Here is a 16,290-nt window from a genome sequence, read left to right as displayed (position 1 = left end):
AGTGTTGCTGGGGACCCAGCTCTGCCCTGCTGACAGCACTGGGGAACAAGATGTGGGGTTCCAGTGACCTGCTGCTGTGGTGGGCACTCCTCAGAATCCTGCTCCCATTGAGGTTCTCAATGTCCCAGCATTCCCAGACTAGTCCCAGGTCTCATCACACCATGGAGATGGGTTTTCTTAGGATCCAACTGGGATCTTTTCCCACACACACAATTTAAGGCTTGGTCTTGTTCCCAAAGGGATATGGAGAACAGACTATGTCCTTCCTTTGCACAACTGCCTCTTAAGTGCTTAAAAATTGCTCCTGCAGCTTCCCCTCAGCTGGTTGCTCTTTAAAGGGATGGCCCTGCTCCTCCAGCTGGCTCCTGTGGAGCTGTGCAACTCCACACCCTTCCCACCCTGGCCAGCTGGCACCTCCCAGCACTGTGCTGAGCCATCAGGTAACTTCCCACATCTGGCAAAGTGATCGCTGTTTGACCAGCCTGCTCAAACATGTGCTGCTGGGGTGATCCTCACATGCCCATCCCTCGAGGGTCACCTGGACTCTGTGCTGCACCCTCCTGGAGGAGCTGCTGTCCCAGGCTTCAGTGCCTCACTGCTGTTTGTTACCGAGAGTGGTTGGGCTTCGCCTCTGCTGGCTTCAGCTTGCTCAGCCCTGGACATGCCATCCAACTGTCTGTCCCTCCATCTTCTGCGGTCCCATGAGAAGCAAGAGTGGCTCCTGCAGAGCCTGTATCCCTGCTGGAGACAGGGGCATTTGCAGTGTCCTCCTGAGCAAGAGTCTCTTATCCCCAGAAGGTCTCTGAACCCTGTCAATACCATTCTGATTTTCCATTCTGGCTTCCAGTGCTCTTTGGCATCAACTGCAGCTGTTAGTGAGCAGCCTCTCTGCCCCATCCCTGAGGTCCCCAGTGAATCAGTGAAGGACACTGGCCCTCACAAACGGCCTGACATGTGCCATTGCCTCTACATCCCCTCTGCTCCCAGCTGGCAACAGTGTCTGGGGCAGTGTCACCAGACAAGATTTGTCTGTGGCAAGTTGGGGCTGGCTGCTCCTATCTCCCCTCAGTGCCTCTGGTGCTGTCCTCAGCTGCTGGGCTTGAAGAAGCAAACCTGGCCTTGGTGCACAGGGGACACACGTGCAAGTGGCTCCCTGTGCCCTGTCTGGTGCCCTCCGGGCTGTGCAGTGGTGCTGTGCTCTGGCAGGGTGGGAAACCCTGCAGCCACCAGAAGTAGTGGACTGGCACAAGGTTGGGCATGACTGTGGCTCACCACATGTGACCTCACTGTGGTGGCCCTGCTCCTGCACCGCTGACACCTCTGTGGGCTCTGCCCCTGTGCCTGCAGCTCTGTTCCTGGCACAGCCATGGAGACGGTGCCACTGGCAGAGCAGACCTGGAGTACACCAGTGCTGGGTGACACAGGACACAAGGGAGGCAGATGAGCTGTGCCATATCCCCTGCTCCCATGCGGCAGCAGCCCCAACAGCCTGCCCTGCCCCACACAGGGCCTCCCTAGTTTCTCGGGGGTTGTTTTCTTCCTACCCCGTCCTCCCAGCATGCCAGTAGCCACACGGGCAGGACATGCCGCCTATCTGATAGGAGCAGTCTCTCTTGGCACTGCGGCCGGCGGCAGAGGGACTGTGGCATTGTGGTTTCAGGCACAGGGAAGTGCTGGTGATGGGGCGGGGGGAGCCCCCAGCCAGGCTTCCTGAGCCGCACAGCCACCACTTCCCAGATAAAGGGATCGCCCAGAGGAGCTGCAGCAGCTCCCAGGACACTGGGAAGGGCCAAGTGCAGCACATGTGGCTCCGGCACGCAGGTTGCAGGATGGCAGCCTGCCTATGCCAGGGCTGGCAGCTCTCACTGCTCCCTGCCGTCCTGCTCAGCCTCTGCAGCCCACCGTCAGCCCCTGAGCCAGTGACATCCCAAGGTAGGTCCTTGGGGCTATTTTCTCCCCCAAAGGATGGGCCAGAGGGAAGCTAGAATGCCAGGTGTGGGCAGCGGGCACCTCAGAGCAGCCAAAATCTACAGGATTGGGAAGGGGGCATTCCAGGAGGGTGTGCAGGGGGTGTTCAAGGTGAGCAATGGAATGCCCCTTCTCACCTGTGGGACACCCTGAGATGCCTGGAGTAAAGGAATATCCATGCTCTCTGCAAGCAGAGTTTGGCTGCCCATGGGTTGCCCCTGGGTATGGCAGCCTGGTGCTCCCAGTCCTGCTTAGGTAGCAGAGGGGCTTCTACATTCATCAGAAGTTCTCAGAGTTATGACATGATGAGGGTTTGAGCAAGATTCAAGTCAACATGTGATGGCACAGCTCTGCACCACAGGCAATGCAGTGGCACTTCCAGGCTAACCCTAGTGCTCCTGCCCCAGCCTTGCCATGATTTTTCTGTCCCACTGGACACTCTCGTCTTAGTGGAGAGCTGGCCCCAGTCTGGCTCACTGCATCTGCCAGAGCCACTCCTCAATTTTGTCTCATTTCAGGCTTCTCCAGAGGCATTCTTTGAGTGCCCCTTTAGCCCCTTCAGAACTTTCTGTAACACCATAAAAAGCATTAACTAAATAAAACCCTGTTGATCACCTGCTTGTCTCTCCAGCCCCACCCCAGGTCTCTGGCCAGGACAGACTTGGGAGCACATTCTGAGTCACCCCCATAGAGGCAGTGGGACAAGGGTCAGGGTTGGATTCATCCTCTCTACCCACAGCCTCTGCAAAATCGTTGTGCCTTGAGCCCTTCGCTGGCTTTGGCAGCACTGCCCAAGCATGGCTGATTTGGATTGCAGAGCTGGGCAGCCCTTCCTAAGAAATGGGCTGTGCTCAGCAAAGATGCTCTGATAGCCCACAGGACCAGGGTGGCTCCCCACTGATGCCATGGGTCCCTGTGCCACCAAGCTGCTGGGACCTGGCCACTTCATCTCCTGGTGCGGGGAGCTGGGTGAGGTCATGGAGCCAGCAGGAGCTCTGGGGTGGGGTAATTGGGGCAAAAAGAGAAGAACAGGTATGGGGGCTACGGCGGAGATGGAACAATGGGCATGGAGAAGAAGGCAACACAGGGCTGGGAAATGAGGAACAGGGCTGGGCACGGTCAGGGCAAGAGAAGGGAAAGGGTGAGCAGAAGGACACCAAGAAGGTGGCGAGAACATTTGAGAACTGTGACTTATTCTTTGCCCAGGGTGGGCTCAACTGGCAGTGCGGTGGATGTGTAGCAGAGAATGGATACACTCAGCAAATGCAGCAGACATTGGCAGTGGGCTTGTGGAGTCCCAAAGGTGGGGGCAACCCCAGGGAAAGGCAGCAAATGCCAGTAGGAAGAGGAGGAGGAAGAGGGCTGGAGCAGGTCTCAGGACAGAGGGAGTGGGGGAGAACGGACTGCAGAAGCAATGCTTGGTACAGCAAGATCACCCCTGTGCATCACACATCTGCATGTGGGGACTGTCCCCTCTTCCACGACAACAGGGGCAGGCATCCATATGTCAGCAGAGCTACTGGTGCTTCAGATGGAGATCCTGCAGGGTGTGATGCTCCAGTTTGTCTGTGTAGCGACAGGGAGCATGGCTTACTGAGGGGGACAAAGAAACCCACATGCCCCCCGGGCAGTCCCTGGGCAGGGGTTTGGGCATCCCTCCCTGCCCAGGACCACATGCCCCCACACCAGCCCCCAGGCCTTTTCCCTTTCTCGGGGGTGCTGCTCCTCCTTATCTCACTTCCGCACACCTTCCTGCATGAGCAGGGCAGGGGTGCTTCCCCCTGATCGCTGGGCCCTGAGCTCCCCTCTGACCGCAGGGCTATTTTGGGATGTTTGTTTGTCCTCAGGGACCTCGCATACTCAGGAGAGGGGCATGGTGGGGCCAGGGTGGGGGAGCCCTGCACCAGCCAGGACCCCAGTGTAAACCAGCAGCCAGCATGGGTGCTGTGACCCTCCCAGTGTGCCAAGCTGGTGGAGAGCACCTGTGTCACAGCCATGCTCAGGCTGCCCCATGTGCCAGCAGGCACGGGGCAGGTGAAGCAGGTGAGATGGAGATGGGTTTGTGCCCAAGGGCTCCTTCATGCCCACACTCCTCCCAGACGCTGCACTGCTAGCAGGCGTGTCCAAGGCCATCCTCTGTTTCTCCCGCTCCTTCGAGGACCTCACCTGCTTCTGGGACGAGGAGGAGACAACAACTGGGATGTGCCACTTCTACTACTGGTACAGCAGGTAGGAGATGATGGGGACACAGCCCAGCCTCCTCCTTGCTGCACAGAGAGTAGCAGGGTCAGGGTGTAACAGCAATTGGGCCATCCCAGTGGCTCCAAGCTGCAAGGAGAGATGGAGAGTCCACAGAAGCTACACAGCAGCCACTGCACAGTTCCACACCCTGCATCAGGGCTAGGGCCTTGGCTGTCCCTCAGTCCCATGGGGAGGGTGCCCTGCAGTGGATGGTGGCACAGGAAAGGAGCTGGTGACACCGAGGTCTTGGTGCTGTGCCCCACATTCCCTCTCCTCAAGCTTGGCCCAGCAGGAGGTGTAAGGTGCTGCAAGACCCTGCTCTCCATTCCTCAGCGATGTGCCCACAGAGTGCATGGTCTCCACATGGCACCATGGGGCTGGCGGGAAGCGACACGTCTGCGTCTTCCCCAGCCAGGACGTGCGGCTCTTCACCGAGCTCCACCTCCGCGTCCTGAATGCCACAAACCACACGAAGTACTCGCGGGAGCTCAGCGTGGATGCAGTGGGTGAGTCCTCTGACTGGGCAATACCTGTGACAACTGGACAGTCCCCAGGTCTGGGTCCCCTGACCTTCAGCCTGCCACTGGGGCTGGCAACACGCTGAGCCCTGCATGCTCAGGGCACGCTGTGCCATGCTGGGCACAGAGGCAGTCTTGGGGGAGGACTTGCATGTGTCCCCCAGCAGGACCAGGTACTGCCCAGACCGGGGCAGCTGCAGGAGGGCAAACACCCTGGCATGTTCTCTGCAGGTCTCATTGCTCCCCCAGTGAACATCACGGCCCGCTGGGCTGGGGCTGTGGGGCAGCTCTGCGTGTCGTGGCAGCCACCACTCACCGATTTCCTGAACTTCTTCCTCTACGAGGTGTGGTGCTGCCCTGCCAGCTCCCCAGGGACGCCCTACAGCACCACATCGAATCCCAGTGGGCAGCACCCTGGAGACCCCTCCTTCCAGTCAACTGCCAGCACCCACACACCCAGGGCCGGGGCAGCATCCCCAGGAGTGGGGCAGGTACACAGAGGGCTCAGGGGTGGGCAGGGGGGTTTGGGGCCTGCAGTTGCTCCTCAGCTTGGCCCCTCTCCTGCAGAGGCTGGTCCAGGCCAACACCTGGGTGGTGCTCCAGGACCTGCAGCCAGGGGTGAGGTACCATATCCAGGTGCGCAGCAAGCCTGATGGTACCTCCATGGACGGTGTCTGGGGACCCTGGTCACAGGCAGTGGCTGCAGAGACACCCCACTCCTCCGGTGAGCAGCCACCCCCTCTGCAGAGGTGCTGGCAGGAACAGCAGGGAGGCACCCACGCCTGGGGCTTCAGGGGGTGGGGGTCCTGTTGTAGGTGAGGTGCAACATTTAAGTTTTGGGGGGCCAAGGGGAAGCAGCCCCCTCCCTGCCCTGGCTCTCGCCCGCCCAGGAGACATCGGGCTGTGCTGCAGTACCCCTGACCTGCGGCACGTGCGCTGCGAGTGGAGCTGGGACCCTGCAGAGCCCCACAGCTCCCACCAGCTCTTCTACCGGCCACCTCCAAGCAGGCCTGGAACAGGGTAAGGGGCATGGCAGGCATATGGCATGCAGGCAGACACATCCCAGGGACCACTGGTCCTGCTGTGTCCAGTATCCCACACTGGGCCCCTTGCCTGTGCCTGTTCTACCACCACCAATCTCATACCTCCTCACCACCTCTCCTGGCCACATTGCACCTCCAGCTACAAGGAGCAGTAGCTTTCCTGGGCAAGTGCAGGAGGAATGCTGGGTGGGTATGCTTTGGTGGGACTGACTGGCTGCCCACTCCTACCACAGGGAAGATGCATGGCAACAGTGCGAGGAGGTGAGCAGGGGGGCACAGAGCACCCATGCCTGCACCTTCCAGCCCAAGGCTGGCAGTGCCATCTCTGTCCTGGTGAATGTCACCCGGACCCACACAATGCCCACACTCAGCTACTTCAAGGAACCCTTTTGGCTGCACCAGGCTGGTGAGTCCCAGTGTCACCACTGCCCCTGCCTGGCTCACAGGGGACACAGTGTCCCATGTCCCGTTTCACAAGAGCGACACATGCCTGTCCCCAACACCAACAGTGCTCACAGACGCCCCACAGCTTGTGCAGGCGACAGTGTCGCAGGGCCGGCTGAGCCTGCAGTGGCTGCCGCCCCTGGAGCTGCTGGCAGAGCAGCTGGACTACCAGGTCCGCTATGCCACGGAGAACAGCCGTGACTGGAAGGTAAGGCCTGACCAGGATACCCCGAGCAGCCCTGCCTACCTCCGCTGCTGACACACGGCAGGCACGGGGTCAGGCGGAGCGGGACCCGCCCCTTGCTGCCTTGGCCGCCCCGCAGCAGCCATGCCTCCAGCTCGGCTCTGCCCCGCAGGTCCTGCAGGTTCCACGAGCAGCTAGGAAAGAAGTGCTGGACCTGCGGCCAGGCAGCCGCTACCATGCCCAGGTGCGGGCCCAGCCCAGCGGGCCGTGGTACCAGGGCAGCTGGAGCGCCTGGTCCAAACCTGTTGTGGTTGATGCCATGGCTGATGCAGGTAAGGGACAAGGCAGGGCTGGACGCTGCGACCAGAGGAGCCTCACGGCTGACCGCAGGAGATGGAGAGTGCGGGAAATGGGGTGGGGAGCCCCGGGCAGAGGGTGACAGCGCTGAGAAGGGTTTACAGGTGGTGGGTCTGGGAAGGGCTACAGTTCCAGCGTTCCTCCTCCGATGCAGGCTGGCTCATCCCCAGTGTCACGGTGGTACCGCTGCTCTTCTCAGCAGTGCTCCTGGGGCTGCGGTGCACCTTCCCCTCCCTCTACAGGTAAAGAGCTGTGCCAAGGACAGGCTGGGGGGTCCAGCACCAAGCCTGAGCACCTTGCACGGGGCATCAGGGCACCCCAAGTCTGAGGGTACCTTTGATGCTCCTTCCCCCGTACCCAGCAACGTGAAGCAGAAACTCTGGCCGCCCCTTCCTGACCTGCATCGTGCTCTGGGCAGCTTCCTCCAGGAGAGCAGCAAGCACGGCCAGGTGAGGGGCTGCGGCAGGGCGGCTCAGCTCCCGCCGGAGGCAGCTCAAAGGGCAACCCCTACCGCATTCGCTCCGTGTCCCCCCAGGCCAGCGCCTTCGACAAGCTGCCGCCAGAAGAGGCCGTCGTGCCCTGTCTGCTGGAGGTGCTGCCCGGCCCACGGCGTGAGGCGGGCCCGCCGCCGGAGCACGCTGGGGGCCGCCTGTCCAGCACCGACATCGCCAACCAGTCCTACCTGCTCATGAGCGGCTGGGAGCCGCGGGCAGCCACGACCGCCCCCACCCCGCCATAAACGCTTGTCCCCACTCAAGCACCCGCCTGGTCCCTCATTCGCCGCCCCGCCCCCGGTCCGGATCGCCCCGCCCCATCGGGACCGGCCCGCCCCCTGCCCCGCCCCCTAACCGCACGCGCGGAGGTCCCCGCCCCGCGGCCCAGCCAATCGCGTTGCGTCGCGCGGCCGTCGCCGGGCAGCGCGAGCCGTTGGGTTTGAAGCGGCCAACCGCGGCGCTGTCCGCGCGCCGTTTAAAATGCTGCGGCGCAGGCGGGGCGGGCGAGCGGCGGCGGCGCGGCGGAGGTGAGCGTGCGACAGGGCCGGGGCTGCCGAAGAAGCAGCTTTAAGGCGCAGTCTCGGACGGGGAGGCCGTGGTGAAGCGGACGAGGGGAAGGGAGTGTGACCCTTAGTGGAGAGAGCCCCGAAGAGCGGCTGGATGGGGTGTCGGCTGGTAGAGCGGAGCCCCGAGGAGCGGAGGGAGGGCATGTCGGCTGATGGAAAGTGTCCCGAGGAGCGGTTGGGGAGAGTGGGGGGTGTCCGGTGATGGGGAGGAGCCCGCGGAGCGGCCGGAGGCCTGGGAAGTTCCCGTGGTGGGGAGGCCGGCGGGGCTCGTCGGGGTGGGCTGCAGCCCGGCCGGTGGGCCCGGCTGACACGGCCCGCCCGCAGGACCATGGCGCAGTTCCTGTTCGAGGCGGACCTGCACGGGCTGTTGAAGCTGGACACGCCGATCCCGAACGCGCCGCCTGCGCGATGGCAGCGCAAGGCCAAGGAGAGCGGCCCCGGGCCCAGCCCCGTGGGCGTGTCGCCCATGAAGCCGGTCAATCGCTCCCACAGCTCCAGCAAGACGCCGTCCAAGACACCCGGTGAGCGCCGGCCACCAGCGGCAGAGGTTGAGTGCAGGAGCCTCGCCCAGGCTGCTTGTCTGTAGCCATGAGGCTCTGGGCTCCCTGCCACGCTGCCCCACCGCCTTGCTGGTCAGGCAGGAAGAGGTGGGCTGTGCTGGCAATCACCCACCTCCTTCCCAGCATGAGGGGCAGAGCTCTGAGCACTAGGGCTGGCGAACTGCTGATCCCCCAGCTGAGCCTTGCTGGCACAGCTGTATCTGGACAAGAGTGGGCGGGACTGTCAGCTGACAGCTTTACATCCTGTAACAGTGTTTTTGTATCCTTCCCTCGTCTGTGGACACCGAAATTGTTGCATTAGACCCAAGGAGTTGTCTCCTGACAGTCCCTAACCAGAGCTTGGCGGCAGAGGGAAAAATATGTTAGTTGTAACTGGGTGGCATGAGATCTCAGAGTCCTGCTTGTCTAGAACTTGTCTGGTGGGTATGATGTGGAAGAGTGCTGGGTTTGCTCTCTTAGAGTGAGAGCTCTAATACAGGCTGTTAAATAGCTGTCAGACAATATTTTCATATGTGAATGCAGGTAAATCGGGATCCAAAATTCAGAGCACCCCCACAAAGGCTGGGGGGGATCGCTACATTCCCAACCGCAGCACTATGCAGATGGAGATGGCAAATTTCCTCCTAACCAAAGAGAATGATTCTGCTGAGGAATCTCCTACCAAGAAGGTGAGCATGTTGCTAAGTTACAATTACTTCAACAAACACTACCAAACACCTAACCTTCCTGCCCCTTTACAGTGAAGCAAACAACAGGTTCTGTTAAGTGGGCACATGGGACTGACAAGCCCCAGCCACCACTACTTGCAACTCTAGGCTTCAGGAGCCTAGGATGAGATTGAAGCTGTAGAGACTGCCACACACTCTAGCCTATGCTGCTTCTGATAGCAAAATTTAGCTTTTGACTAACAAGGCTTTAAAATACAGCAGGCAACAAAAACACAAAGCTGTGAGCCTATGCAAAGTGAAACTTCTGGTAGTAGCTATTCTAGGACAATGTCTACACAGAGAACACTTCTGGAATGTTTTACACTGTGTTCTGAAATCTGTTTATGAAGCATTTGGTCGCTTGTGGCTGTGGCTTTTCCTACTGGCAATGACACTGAATTTGCCATTGTATGAAAATGTGAGCAGGACAAGGTGTGAAAGTCTGAGGAAAAACTGCTTTGACCTGTGTGTCTGTGGCTGACCCTTGCAGCACAGTTGAACACCTCCTGATTCTAAGAGAAGGGGACTTAGGTGTCTGTTTTAACTGCAGTGTGGGAGTTGTTTTAAATGCATTGCACTGAAGGTTATTTGTCTCCATAGGAGCAACAGAAGGCCTGGGCAGTGAATCTGAATGGTTTTGATGTAGAAGAGGCCAAGATCCTCCGCCTCAGTGGAAAACCACAGAACGCTCCAGAAGGTATGATACAGGGTCTGTGTGAGCAGGGGAGAGCTGGTCAGGGGAACAGCAACACAGAGGCTCTGTGTGTGGTCACAGGAGAAATCAACTGGTTTCTGAGAGCTATACACATTGGAGTCTCCTTTCTTAGGGTTCCTGAGGTTGAGGGAGGGCATAACAATTACAGTGAATTTATTTAGGAAAGTTGCTATGACTGCCAGTTGCTCACCTGTACTGCAGGTCGCAAACCTTCATGAGGTCTGTGAGAGCATCAAACTCCCTGCTGTACACTTTGTAGCTTAACTGTAACTAAGCATAATGGGATACAAACCCCCAAGTGTTTGTTAAATTTGTTTCCATGAATGAGGACGTTGTAGCTCACCCTGGTTCAGCAGTTCATACTGCCAGTGATGTTAGCACTCTGCACACTTGTGCAGAGATAAACTCAGAGTGTATCTCTTAGGACTTTACATTCACTCCAAAGGATTCCTAGTTGGGTGAGCAGCACTCAGCTGGGAGGAAACTAACTCAGGTTAACAAACCTGTTCCTCTGCACACAGGCTATCAGAATAACCTGAAAGTGCTCTACAGTCAGAAAATGACACCTGGATCCAGCAGGAAAAATAGCAGATACATTCCCTCGATGCCAGACCGGATCTTGGATGCACCAGAGATCCGCAACGACTACTGTAAGTGGGCTGCAGGATTGGGTGGTGGGCATCCAGAACATTCTGCACTGGACTGGTGTTCCTAGGACAGTGTAACTGGGCAGTTTGTATTATTTTATGCACAGACCACTTCTGGTCTAGCTAGCACAGACCAATTCTAGAGCGTCCCTGTGTAGCCCTATAGGAACAGTGATCTAGGGCACTGTGTAGGTGACTTGGAGCAGGGTACCTGACCCCACCAGCTGGGCACAGGGACACCCAGAAGGCTGTCCCTCACTTGTATGTGTGTGCGTGCACATGTGCACACACATACCTGCTGCATCAGCACGGGTGAAGGGCAGGGCTCTCTAGGTAAGCATGGTGTAACCTATATTGCTCTTTCAAATTGTAGATCTGAATCTCATAGACTGGAGCTCCCAGAACTTCCTGGCAGTGGCTCTGGACAACACTGTTTATCTGTGGAATAACACTTCTGGGGAGATTATCCAGCTGCTGCAAATGGAGCATCCAGATGTCTACATTTCCTCTGTGTCATGGATTAAAGAAGGAAACTACCTTGCTGTTGGCACAAGTAGCGCTGAAGTCCAGGTGAATGCAGGAGTAAAACTAGAGGTGTTTTCTAGGGATTGACAGAACTGTGGGGCCTGGGGACAAAAGTTTGGCTGGCAGAAGAGGGATGCCATGCACCTGGCTTGTCTTCCCTTATGTGGGGTGGAATTGCCCCAGCCAAGTGCAGCATGCAAGGCAGGGTTTGGTTTGGGGGTTTTCTGATAAGTAGTGTTACCTTCTGTGCTATAGTCATGAGATAAAAATTTTCTCTGTTCCCATACTGAGAAGGTTGAATGCCAGAGCCTGTGCAGTGAGGTTTCTAGAGCATAGCAACAGGACTGGGTTTCCTCTGGAGAGCTTTTTGCTTTGTCTGTGTAGCTATGGGACATTCAGCAGCAGAAACGTCTCCGAAACATGACCAGCCATTGTGCCCGTGTGGGAACCCTCAGCTGGAACAGCTACATCCTCTCCAGGTAAAGCAGTGAGTTGTGGGCACTTTACAGTTGTTGCAAATTCCTATCCCTCAATCTACGTGTGATGTGGGTTAGGGATGGCAGAGACAATGTCTGTCCTGGCTGGGGATTCTTACTCAGCCTTATCTGTTGGGACTGTGAGGAGAAGGCCTCTCTTCTGTATTGCACTTTGTGCTGAAGTTGTAAAGAGCTTGTATGGGTGTTTCACTCACACCAACAGACCAGTGTTGCTGGTAACACTGGTTGAAACCCAGTGGCAGGTACAGCAATCTTGCAACAGCAGAAATAGATTGGGGTGAAAATGTGTCAGCCTGACCCTGCAAAGCCTTCCCTTCTCTTTGCAGCGGGGCACGGACTGGCCACATCCATCACCATGATGTCCGAGTGGCTGAGCATCACGTGGCTACCCTTGCTGGCCACACACAGGAGGTGTGTGGACTCAAATGGTCTCTAGATGGCCGCTACCTGGCCAGTGGTGGCAATGACAACCTGGTGAACGTCTGGCCGTGCACCCAAGGTGGGGGTGGAGACTTTGCTCCTGTACAGACCTTTACTCAGCACCAGGGTGCTGTCAAGGTGAGCACAGGGCTGCCACGGGCCGATGTCTGTGTGCAAGGCAGATGTGCGGCACTGGCTGAGAGCGGGTTGCCTCTTGCATGTCTTAAAACGAACTCTTCTCTCTCAGGCTGTGGCATGGTGCCCATGGCAGATGAATGTTCTAGCCACTGGAGGTGGCACTAGTGACAGACATATCCGCATCTGGAATGTGTGTTCTGGCACCTGCCTCAGTACTGTTGATGCCCACTCCCAGGTAAGATGAACATCAGCTTGGAGACAAACACCTTCTGGCAGCACACCTACACAGAGCTGCTGGCTCCTCAGGCCCAGAGGCATGGGAAAGGAGGGGACCATGCCCACCTCTGAGGGGTGAGCATCAGCACAAGCAGCTTGTCTTACCTGTGTTACTGCCTCTTCTCAGGTCTGTTCGATCCTGTGGTCAACAAACTACAAGGAGTTCATTTCAGGCCATGGCTTTGCACAGAATCAGCTGGTCATATGGAAGTATCCAACAATGACCAAGGTTGCAGAGCTGCAAGGTAGGTGGACAAGGCCTGGGCGAGGGAGAGCTGTTAGAGGTTGAAGGCAGCTGCACCCCTTAGTTTGGGCCTGCAGTATCACTGATACAGGATGGTATCCAGGGGCATGCTGCTAGGAGTAAGGTATGCCCATGGGCTGTGGAAGAAATACCATTGCCTCATGTGTATGCTGCAGGTCTGAAATCGTGCTACCACAGCCAGTGGTGATGGGGGACAGCTATGCAAACTGGCAGGGCTCATGGGAGCATACAGAAATAAATGAGCATCACTGCACATTCCTCCTTCTCAGGTCATACGGCCAGAATCTTGAACCTGACCATGAGCCCTGATGGTACAACAGTGGCCTCAGCAGCTGCTGATGAAACACTGCGGCTCTGGCGCTGTTTTGAGTTGGACCCCATAAAGAAGAAGGAGAGAGAGAAGGCAAACAGTGCCAAAAGCAGTATCATTCACCAGAGCATCCGCTGAGAGCACTGGGTTGTTGTGGGGAGGGGATATTTTGTTTACACACTGTACAGTATTTTAAATGTTAATAAACTGCTTAACTTTACCTTTTCTTAAGAGAGTCTGGTGGAAGAAAAAGCCATGGCTCCCAGACCCAAGTCCTTCTCCCTGGGGCTGGGGACCTGGGCAAGGGCTGGAGCCTTAGTTCTTCAGGGTGCTGAGCCTAGCAGAAGGATGCTGTGCAAGGGCTGTATTTCTGTTTGTGTCCTGGCTAAGATAGATATGGCACCATCACCTGCCCCATCTAGATGCTGACTACAAGCACAGCAGCTTCACCACAGGCCAAACTGAAAGCACAGCATGGCTGTGGGGCCTCAGTTTCTGTTGTGTCCTGTCTTACAACCATTGGGGCCTTACTGTGGCTCTGCAGGCAATGCTCAGTTTGTCTTGTCAGCTACAGGCACTCTTCACTGCCTGCTTATGGTGGTGGAGCAGAATAGCTACTTTCACAGACTGAATTGCTAGTGGAAAAAAAAAAGGAGGGGGGAAACATACAGCAACAGCTGTGATCACCCCAAAGGCCAGAACCGGGTTGGCACTGGCATAAAGCCCGATACAAAACAAAAGGTTCGTTTACACTACCACAGCCAGCCTGGATGTCATGCAAGAGCCACACAAAGCACCACCAACCTTGTGCTCAGCCATCAGTCACATATTCTTCCAACAACTCTGATCTGTCTTCCCCTCCTGCTGACAGGAAGCCCTGGTCCCTTGCTGAGGCTTTAGGCATGGGAGCAGGCACTAGGGCTCAGCTATTATTTGTTAGAGCTTGACTTCCCTGCACTTGGAAAAATGCCTTTTTTCCAGGCTAAATTGTGCTGGAGCAAGTTGCAGGAAATATATTTGAGCCCTTATCTGGGCAACAGCCAGCTCAGCCATGCATGCTCATGGTGGAGCCACAGTGTCTGAGGTTGTGGGGCTGCACCACCAGAGCCATCAAGCCTGTCCTTCAGCTGCACCAGCATTGCCAGGGACTGCTGGGGACACTCACTGCACAGCTGATAAGCACCTTGGCCTGTGAAAAGCAGCTCCCCCAAGCCTGTGCCTCCCATCAACCCTTAGTGATTAGCTAAGGGTGGATTATTAACTGTTTTCACCTTCCCCTCAGCACAGTACCACACTGTACCTAGCACCAGCTCTGCTTCCTGAGCTTTACACCAGCTGGAGCCTTCAAAGGTTCCAACTCATGCTCTGCCAAAGCCAGTGAGGGTGTAACCACACCCACCAGAGCACCCCCTCTACACACACAGCTGCTATGGGGGGACACAGTCTCAAAAAACAGCAGCTGAGCCCAGCACCTCCCCAGCAGCACTGCTGGTGCATCCCCATTTGGCCACTTGGGAAAGATCACTGGAGGTCCAAGGAAGGAGCTCTCCCTCTTCAGACACAAATCCCAGGACAGCAGCTGTCTCCAACGGGGAAGGAGGCAGGAACCCAGATGCAAGGTTAGGCTCTTTCCCAGAGCTGTGCTGCTGTTGTAGGAGCCCTGCCCCACACCCCTGCTCTTTGGTGTTAGCACAGACTTGCCCTGTAGGCCCACAGCTGGTTCAGGTCTGGTGCCTGACCTGGAACAAAGGCTTTATATGCCTGAAAGCTGTAATTTTTTCACTCCTAGGTAAAAGCAGCTCAGCTTTCTCTGATAGGCTCTTTCTCCTTAGCACATACCCTACCCCTAGATGCTGTGCATTACACAGCCCTTGAAGGTCCTCTGAGCATTACTAGAGGGTAATGCTATTGCAGGGTCTTTGGCCCCAGACTGGTCCCTTACAGTCCTGGAGTGAGGAGGAGCAGAGGAAGGAAGTGGGCATTGATCCAGCAGACCCAGTAAACACAGCCCTATAAGGTGTGAATTCAGTTCACAGCATGACAGCATATTAATTACCAAGTGCCATGGCCAGCCCATAGAAGAGCACAGCTAAGAGGAACAATTGGAGGAAGGGAAAGCAGAGCACATGCAGGGAACAGCCCATTCTAAAATACCAAGCATAAGTAGTTTAAAGCATTGTTACTATTTTGGGCAAGAGCAAAGACAGTCATGTCTTTACCAAGAGCCGGCTGGAGGGGAGAAAGAGGTTTGACAGGAAAAGGTCCATGTCAGCTAGACTATCACCTACAGCTCCTGAAGTGATGACTTCTGAGCACTGAACTAACATTACACACCTCTTCAGCACACATCAGAACAATTCTCATCCAAGTCTTGACTCCCAAAGAGGCATCAACAATGGGGAGAACACTGCACAGTGCAGCAGCCAGCTCCCACTTTGTGACTTGTTGCATACAAGGACATTGAGTGCTGTAGGAGAGGGTGCTGTCCGTGTGTGATTTAGGCATGTTAGTCACACCAGTTCAGGGCCCTTAAATGTGCTTTCTGACAAAGCATTTCAGAGCATGGCCTTGAGGTGTCCAACAGCCCAGGTCAAATCAGCAGAGCTCTCTCCCACACCAAGCTCTGCTCCAGGGCTTTGGCTGGACATCCAGCAAAGCCCTCCCACCCCACAACCAAACCTACAGTGAAACTCAGCATCTGGAGGGTGCTGCTCTAACACATTCCTCCCAGCCACAAGCTGCCCAGGCTTGAGTCAGCACCCAGGCTGGCCTCTGCATAAGAGGGCCCCAGTCATGGGATGATGGGGAAGGCAGCCCTGCACCCCAACAGCACTGAAGGGATACCAGAACGAGACAGTTGGAAAGGTAACAGAGCTAGCCAGGCCAAGATTCACGTCTGCAGCAAAAGCAAGGCAGCAACATCAACCTTTCTCTGGCCAAGCTGAGCTACATTCTGCACAGATCCATGCCACAGGGGCATTTACAGATGGCAGCAGTTTTTGCTTTGGCAGATGCAGTAAGCAATAAACTGCTGTTTCCCAAGCACTCAAGTTTCCAAAGTCTCTATTCCCTGCTCTGCCACACCTCAAATCCCCATGATTTCTGAAAAGCAGCAGTTCTTCCTGGGCAGGTGGCCCAGGGCCCAGCCCACACCCACACTCCACCCCAGCCATTTTTTGACAGGGTGGAGTCACTTTCCCAACAGAAGCCTTGACACATATCCAGCCCTGAGCACTGCTCTACCAAAACACTCGGAAACAATCTGCCATCTGCTTCATCAGCACACAACTATCACCCTCTCCCCCCAGCACAAACCTGCTATGCCAGCTGCTTCTCCCAGCCCTGCCTCCAACCACCCTGGGTAGGACTAAGCACCTGCAACAGCTTTTGCTCTCATTGAGCCAAGTAAACAAGA

General features: G+C 56.6%; 2 protein-coding genes across 4 annotated transcripts; both read left to right on the top strand.

Moving 5' to 3' along the window:
• Nucleotides 1-132: 132 nt before the first annotated feature.
• On the top strand, nucleotides 133-7,536 carry MPL (MPL proto-oncogene, thrombopoietin receptor). Of its 3 annotated transcripts, none has more exons than XM_063407293.1 (12): nucleotides 133-1,932; nucleotides 4,068-4,197; nucleotides 4,543-4,715; nucleotides 4,959-5,218; nucleotides 5,295-5,451; nucleotides 5,618-5,747; nucleotides 6,004-6,176; nucleotides 6,280-6,422; nucleotides 6,571-6,730; nucleotides 6,910-6,997; nucleotides 7,117-7,204; nucleotides 7,291-7,536. In XM_063407293.1, the coding sequence occupies exons 1-12, from the start codon at nucleotides 1,680-1,682 to the stop codon at nucleotides 7,492-7,494; spliced, it is 1,959 nt and encodes a 652-aa protein (XP_063263363.1). In that variant the 5' UTR covers nucleotides 133-1,679; the 3' UTR covers nucleotides 7,495-7,536. The 3 variants fall into 3 exon arrangements, 2 of the variants coding, with proteins under 2 accessions (XP_063263363.1, XP_063263364.1); XM_063407294.1 differs by having other exon boundaries at nucleotides 6,571-6,769; nucleotides 6,877-6,997; XR_010081453.1 differs by lacking the exon at nucleotides 6,910-6,997 and having other exon boundaries at nucleotides 6,998-7,204; nucleotides 7,291-7,348.
• A 96-nt stretch (nucleotides 7,537-7,632) lies between these two features.
• On the top strand, nucleotides 7,633-16,166 carry CDC20 (cell division cycle 20). The gene is made up of 11 exons (XM_063407287.1): nucleotides 7,633-7,776; nucleotides 8,140-8,336; nucleotides 8,898-9,043; nucleotides 9,683-9,779; nucleotides 10,319-10,447; nucleotides 10,818-11,014; nucleotides 11,354-11,448; nucleotides 11,793-12,024; nucleotides 12,134-12,259; nucleotides 12,428-12,545; nucleotides 12,835-16,166. Exons 1-11 carry the CDS (start codon nucleotides 7,730-7,732, stop codon nucleotides 13,011-13,013), a joined length of 1,563 nt encoding a protein of 520 aa, XP_063263357.1. The 5' UTR covers nucleotides 7,633-7,729; the 3' UTR covers nucleotides 13,014-16,166.
• Nucleotides 16,167-16,290: the final 124 nt, after the last annotated feature.

Source organism: Prinia subflava, chromosome 10, assembly GCF_021018805.1.
Source record: "Prinia subflava isolate CZ2003 ecotype Zambia chromosome 10, Cam_Psub_1.2, whole genome shotgun sequence".
In the NCBI taxonomy this organism is placed as follows: domain Eukaryota; kingdom Metazoa; phylum Chordata; class Aves; order Passeriformes; family Cisticolidae; genus Prinia; species Prinia subflava.
This window is presented reverse-complemented; position numbering and strand designations above follow the sequence as displayed.